Below are 7,454 nucleotides of genomic sequence, written 5' to 3' on the forward strand. Positions count from 1 at the left end.
AAATACGGAGGAAATGCCCTTCCTATTTGTTTATTGGTTAAGCTTTGTTATCCTAACTTGCCAACAGTCTACAAGACTGAGTCAACTGCTGTCTAAAAGTACATTTTTTAAAAATTATAATACCTATACTGATTCTCGTAAATTTTGTCTCTGGGACACACCCTTCATATAATATTACTTAAAAATATTAAGACTAACTAAAAACATTTTCAAAATGCCCAAATGCTAAAATGCCTTGTTGGCGTCAAAGGTTAGAGGAGAATGACCAGACCATCTTCAGGATGAAGACCACTCATTGAAGCCAAAGTATGCAGAAGAGCATATCTGAACAGACAGCACATCAAACCTTGAAGCAGATGGGCTACAGCAGCAGAAGATCACACCGGGTGCCACCCCAGCTAAGAACAGGAAACTGAGGCTATGATTCACACAGAATCCCCCAAATTTTATAATAGCATACTGGAAAAATGTCTGGTCTAATATGTCTTGAATTTCTGCTGTGGTGACTGACATCACGGATGTGCTGTTGACAAATCTGCAGCAACTGTGTAATGCTAGTATGTCAATATGGATCAAAATCTCAGAAATTTTGATGAATCTGTGCCATGATGAAATACACAACTCTGAATGTAAGAAGGGGTCTGACCTGGTTCTAGAAAGGTCTACCAAAGGAAGTGTGTGAATTTGCAGATATTTAGGCACCTTGGGAGACACCTTACAACTAAGCATTACTGACCCCCCCTATTAACCAGGCAGATCAAATTCAGTGGTTCACATTTAAAGCAAAGTCATTCTTGCATCATATCTGATGGCCCCATCAATCTAGCACAGCCCGTCCCGGTTTGCTCCTGTGGACAGGGACAGGCTGTGCTCTTTGACGTATCCTTTGTTGTTTTAGAAACTGCAGGACTCCATCTACTGGTGAAATGCTGTAATATAGAAGGATCGATTTTAGACACGAGTAACTACTGTACTTCGTCGCGATAAACACGCATATGTTTCTTTTATTCGAATGCCTGACAGAATGTGTGCAGCTTTGGCAACAGAGTGCGTTACTAATGTTTAAAACAAAACAAAGCAAAAAAATTTAGACACTTTAAAAAATGATACTAAGTGGTTGCGGTTAAATTTTGCGCTACAAATCACTTTGTAGCGTAAAATCTAATAATGATAAAAGCATCATTATTTGTTATTTAGGGGTCAGAGGCAGTGCATAATTCGTTTGCATACTACATGATCTGCTGTACAGTGTTTACCGTGTAACCACAAGTAGATGGAGTCCTGCGGTGGTGCACATCCCTGAGTGTATCAGGTATGTTTACTTGAGGACGTGCAGACGTCAAAGCGCACACAACGTATCCCGGCATGCAGCAGGAGGCCGTGGAGCGATCCTGCAGCTGGTAGTGAGTTGCGAGAGCGCCGAGGAGGCAGCAGCAAACGGGCAACATAGCTCACACGTTTCCCCACTCCATGTGAGATAAGCCGAGCCGTTACCTTACAGGCGACAGAAAATATGCTGTACGGACGCCTGACGTGTTCCCGAAGCGGCTTTTGAGTCATCATTGTCACCCGGTTTTCATTTTGGAGGATTCCTCCCTCCATCCTCCGGATCGCACCGAACAGGCAATGACAACGGTCTCAGCAACCCCGCAGCAGATGAGGGAACGGCTGCTGCAGGCCATCGACAGTCAGAGCAATGTGAGTGCGCTAAAGCGAGCAGGCTATCTAGCTGAAGTTAGCTTGTTTCCCTGCACTCAGGGGCAACTCGACTTGAGAATTCGCCCGACAACTCCTATTTAATTATATTCCTGTGCCCAAACTTCTTATTGTGTATTTTAGGTTGGAATTAAAGATGAGGGTACTTGAGTTGACAGCTTGAAAGCTAATTTAGCTACCAGCGTTACCCTGGACAGACCATAATCTGGCGTGTAGCATGCTAGCGGCTAACTTAGCCACAGCGGGTTTTGCGTATACGTTAAAAAGAAAACTATCTGCTTAATTTCCTTCCAAATTCCTTTTCCATTCTGAATTTATTTTCACCCTAAACTGTTTCATCTTAATAAAAATCTCGTGTTACTAAGCCATGGACGGGAGCTAGCAAACTCTTAGCTCCAGGGGCTAAAGCTACGTTTTTTGAAACAGTCCACCCTTCCTTCTCAGCTGAAATGCTAGCCGCGGCTAAATCGGCTAGCACAGGCAAATTCACAGACACTTGAGCTCCGCTTGACTTTGTCAACAAGATAAGAAACTCGCCTAAAGTTAATTAATTTGTGCTCCCCGTTTTGGTCGATATGCTACCCTATTGTTATAATGATTACAAAGGAGAAGGTTTTGTGAGTTGACACTTCCATCTTTACTTTGCAACGTCGTTTTGTTGCTCTTGAAGCAGACAGACAAGCTAATGCCCCCCTCCCTCCCCTTGCTAACTTCTAAGCTAACTTGCCCCTCAAACACGTTGCAGGCACGATTCAGTTCCCTTGAATTTGTCTAATTTCTGGGGAGTTTCCACGATCAGCATTAGTGCAGGGCTCTTGGCTAATCACTGAATTGTCACCAGCATTGGCCTTTCTAGAACATTTTAAATGTGATTGTAATTCTCATTAACAGCTTCTTTTGTTGTTACTTAAGTCAGCAGTAATTTTTGGGTAATATACACTTTGTGTGACCGTAATGTTTTAGAAGCTCTATATATCGTTCTTGCAGATATGCAATATGGTGGTCGTACTGGAAGTAATTGCCTGCCTTGAAAAGTATCCTATCACCAAAGAAGCACTTGAGGTAAGACAGTCGACTGAACTTAGCTGATGCTTTATATCAAACTGTTTATCTGAGTAATGTTTCTAATCCTAGTGCTTGTTTTTTAACGTAGGAAACTCGACTAGGAAAGTTGATCAATGATGTGAGGAAGAAGACGAAGGATGAAGACCTGGCTAAACGAGCTAAGAAACTCTTGAGGAACTGGCAAAAGCTGATTGAACCTGGGCCAGCTGTGGCTGCAAGTGTTCCTGGCTCTACCAATGGCAGTTCTCATCCCTGCAGAACCGATGCCTCTCCTTCTGACATTTCTGTGCCAGGGAAAGGTGTCCCTGAGGTCAAAATCAGAAATGACGTTCACAACACGTACTCACCAAAAGCTGAGAAATCAAGCAGCCGCAAGCGGCGGGCAGAGCACAGAGACAGTGGAGTGTACTTGCAAGAAAAAATCTCCAAAATGTCTCCATATGATAACTCTGTTTCAACACCACCCACCAATGGGATTGCAGGTAGTCCGGATGCCCTCCCTGACCAGGAGGTTGTCCCGTCTCCTGACAGATCTCGAGTTGAGCACCTTGATAATGATAAAATGAACAGAATTCCTGTTAATGCTGTCAAGCCTCGCCCCAGCTCTCCCGGGGTGGCCAAACTACCCAGCACTTCCTCTTTGATTAAAGTTGCTGTGATGCAGCAACAGGCCAGATTGGATGAAGGAGGCGGGGGCTATTATCAAGCCAGAAGTCCCCGTGGTCTCACTACCAGCCCAAGGAGTACGAAGCAAGATACAATGACCAAGCGCTCTTCAGCATATGCACCAAAAGGAACGCCGGTCCCAAGCCCTTCCCCCAGGGACTCTCCCTTATCTTTTTCCCACACTGTGTCGTCCCCGGCCTCATCTTATGCTGACAAGCTGCCACATTCTTCTAATAGGTCTTCAATGCACTGGGCCAGCAGTTCAGAAGCCTCCTCTCTTTGCCCATCACAAGACATATCTGCAACACTGGAATCCCCATCAGTCTCCCCCTCACCTTCTCTCTCCCAGCAGAACTCAGAACCACAGAGACAGATTTCTGAGGGAGCTATGGTTGTTTCTGATGACGCAGATGGAACAACGGTACCAAATTCGGAACATAAAAGGAGGAAGTACAGGTCTAGAGATTACTCTGTCAACTTAGATGGCCAGAAAATGGAGGACACCACTAAACCCGTTCGTTTAAAAGAACGCAGATTAACGTTTGACCCGGTCACAGGTCAGATTAAACCTCTGGTGCATAAAGAACCTTCTCAAACAGATGAAGCACCCACTCCTGACCCCGCTGAGTCTAGGCAGAGAACTGAAAGCACTGTACAACAGTGCGCTGCCACCGCCACAGTCCCAGGTCCTAGCCCTAACCCCTTCCACCACACAAACTGGAAGGAGCTGTCTAGAAATGAAATCATCCAGTCCTACTTGAACCTTCAGAGCAATGTCCTCAACTCCTCGGGGGTTCAGGCCCCTAGTGCACACTTTTTCATGTCGGAATATCTGAAAAGGGAAGAACAGGAAATTAAGGAGTCGCGGAAGATGCACGTTCTCCAAACGGACAATTTGACAGAGGATTTACCGGGCGTGAGCCGGGACGTGACAGATGAGGACTTGGACAGGATACACACACAGCACTGGCAGGGGGTGAATGGCGTTTGTGACACCAAGGGCACCTGGTACGATTGGACAGATTGCATATCACTGGACCCTCACGGGGATGAAAGCAAATTGAACATCCTGCCATACGTTTGCCTAGACTGAGGGGGTACGGGAAGGTTGCAGTACTTTTCCACTCCTTTCCTCATCTCGCCACAGAGACGAGATACTTTGTGATTTAATTTTTTTTGTTTTTGTTCACTGTGAGTTTGGCAAAAATCAGGCCTGCCAAACTCCACTCCCCCACGCCTCTTCCTCTTTCTGTGATAATCTATTAAGATTTTGGTATAAAAGAAGTGTAAAGATTAAAAGACTAGTTGAGTTTGTAATATCAAGGGCTGTTTCTGTTTTATTTTTCAAACTGAAAGCCACAGGAATGAGGCCCGTATTGCAGAGTACTGCTGCTAACCATAAAGGCAAAAAAAGAAGACAGAATTATCCCAGATCACCCAAATAGGTGTAACAATGTGAGGTTTTTCTTTTTTTAAACATTATGAATTGTACCCCTCTTTGAGGCACACTGGGATGATGCTGTTTCTTTTTTTTTAACCTGTTTAGTTTCTAACAAGAAGTTTTGAACTAGGGTTAAACCTGAGTGAAGGCTGGGGTTTAGCTGTCCTGCACAGACCACCATGTTGGTGCCCAGAAAGATGTTGATAAGAGTTCATCTAGCACAGTTAGAGCCGAACATGTCCAGGGTTTGAAGTTACTGGAACATATTTGGCAGTTACAAGAAGCTTTATGTGAGATATAAAAGAGTAAATTATAAACTTCTTATCATATATACATCTATTTATTTTTGACCAGTTCATTTACGGGATGTTCATCAAAACAAATGTTAAAGAAAAGACGATAACAACAACTATAGATTCTTTTTGTTTTCTCTTCTGTTTGCATCACTGTGCTCTCAGCTGAATCTTAAATGTTAAAGGAAGCCCACGTGCTGTCCTTTCTTTAAGATTGGCCAGTGCGGATGTGTTTTGGTTATTTACATTCCAGACTCCACCCTCCAACCAACTTCCGCTCTCTCTGTCTCATCAGCTCGGCTCCTTAAAGGATCCAGGTCATGAAGATTCTTCTGGAGATGTAACCGTTTTAAAGTAGTGTGGTGCTAATGCAAAAAGGAAAAAAAAAATAGTGCAGTCAAATGTTTCCATCCACTAATTCTCTCCGAAATATTAAAGAATGTCCCAGCTGCTGGTGTTGTTCAATGACAAAAGCAAGGACATGTTTGAATGCTGGAACTTTTTCTGTTTCTTTAGATATCGTTTGCCTTCTGAAATTCCTTGCTAATATATTTTTTTCTCTGAGTTTATACCGCCTTAGTGAATGTACAGAATTGAGACCTCTTATGCACTTGTACATAAGTTGACGACTTGTTGGTCATTTTCTTTACTGATTCATTCATTCGAGTGTGAACTGACTGATTCTCCCACAATGTGCCCATAGATTAATACGAATTTCAGACACATTTACGGCTCTCGAAGCTGCTTTTTCCAGGCTTTAGAAATCATTTAAGTTGCAGAATGAGGGTGGCACTTCTTTTGCTCCCATTCAAAACAGTGATTCAAACATTTAACCCTGGAGAACCCATGGGGTCAGAGCCGACCCCATTGGTTTTCTAGGGAAACCATGGGGTCTCCAGGGTTAAGAGAGAAATACAGAGCGAGCTGTGCGCATCCGATGTTCTTGCCGTTTTCCATGTGACAGTACTTCAGTTCGACTCCCTTTTTGGTCGCTACCACCATCCTCACATGATTTAAATGAAGATTGGCTTCTGTGCAGCCTCTCTGTCCATTCATTCTTTTTGGTCATCCATTCCTACCTACCAATGTGCCTTGGTTTAAAAACAAAACGGTAAATCTGGATTTGCTTCCGCCTAAAACACGCCTGCCTGGAGCTGGATTTGTACGTAAGAATCCCAAATCCCCACGATCAATCTGACGCTGGTATATGCACCGTTTTCTGTTACTTTTTCTACGCGCTGATCTAGTGAGGGGGGGTGAAGCTGCAGACAACGAGAAACTGCACGTCGTCATCAACAACACCACTGGCAATAATGGAAAAGTGCTACAACTGGTTGAAAAGAATCTGTTTTTTTCTGGAGTTTTGACGGGGCATCTTTATTTGTTCAGTGTTTAACATCTCTCAGTTGTTTGAAAAATAAAAAGATCTAAATCTTGGCTGCCGTCAGGTCTTTTATGGTTTCGTGCATTGGGGAGAAAAAGAAGTAGTTAATCTAAACTGTGCCTTTTGTTTGAAGGTGGACTTTATGTGCATTTACACATGTTGTCCATGTGGGGGTGCACATTGTCCATGTGTGTTCTTTGTCTGCACCAGAGATGTAAAATGATGAGAGTAATATCGGTTCAAATTCATCAATAATTCTTATGATTTTACTGGGCCCACGCTACAAAAGGTCCTCTGTTATTAAACTGTAAATTTTACTAGTCTAAAAGTATAATCCCACCCTTTTAAACTAGCCATATATGTAGTAAAGCAACAGTTATTCTGCACCTACTCGTAATTCTGATTGCCTTTGGGTTGCAACATGTTCAATAAGCTAAAGAATGTTTTGCCTACGTCACTCCTCCTATGACTCAGTCAGCTGATGTAATCGCATAAGACAGCAGGATGAGTAAGTGCCCTCTGGTGCGTTTACCCTCGCACTGAATCAGCCTGCCGCACACCTGTATGACGGTATCATCTGTTACATGTACAAAGAAATCCAGCTGTATTTATGACCAGGAGGATGCTCAGACACTGAAGAGATACACCTGGGCTTAGATCACTGATATTTTATGGGGCTTTCTTCTGCTCAGGTTAAAACAGGATAGTTTCAGCTTGGATTTGAGAACAATTTTGCATTAAATGTTGTAGAGTTATAGCCATTTTTATACCCTCCCCCCAAATTTCTCAGCTTCAAAATTAATTGGACAAATAAATAATTTTAAATATCAGGATAGTTTTTAATATGTGGGTGAAACTAGTTTGGAAGCCCTGGATATCACCAAATCTT

The 7,454-nt window shown here is 43.2% G+C and overlaps 1 protein-coding gene across 1 annotated transcript; it reads left to right on the forward strand.

Moving 5' to 3' along the window:
- The first annotated feature begins 1,088 nt into the window (after positions 1-1,088).
- On the forward strand, positions 1,089-6,618 carry crsp7 (cofactor required for Sp1 transcriptional activation, subunit 7). Its single transcript, XM_006786745.3, has 3 exons — positions 1,089-1,698; positions 2,704-2,778; positions 2,870-6,618. The coding sequence occupies exons 1-3, from the start codon at positions 1,627-1,629 to the stop codon at positions 4,538-4,540; spliced, it is 1,818 nt and encodes a 605-aa protein (XP_006786808.2). The 5' UTR covers positions 1,089-1,626; the 3' UTR covers positions 4,541-6,618.
- The last annotated feature ends 836 nt before the right edge of the window (positions 6,619-7,454 follow it).

The sequence above is a fragment of the Neolamprologus brichardi genome, chromosome 18, assembly GCF_056152115.1.
Source record: "Neolamprologus brichardi isolate AB-2024 chromosome 18, ASM5615211v1, whole genome shotgun sequence".
Lineage (NCBI taxonomy): Eukaryota > Metazoa > Chordata > Actinopteri > Cichliformes > Cichlidae > Neolamprologus > Neolamprologus brichardi.

Coding starts and splice junctions, on each gene's coding strand:
- crsp7 (XM_006786745.3), top strand. CDS start 1,627: ATGACAACGGTCTCAGCAACCCCGCAGCAGATGAGGGAACGGCTGCTG. Junction 1,699..2,703: donor CCATCGACAGTCAGAGCAAT/GTGAGTGCGCTA, acceptor TCGTTCTTGCAG/ATATGCAATATGGTGGTCGT. Junction 2,779..2,869: donor TCACCAAAGAAGCACTTGAG/GTAAGACAGTCG, acceptor TTTTTAACGTAG/GAAACTCGACTAGGAAAGTT.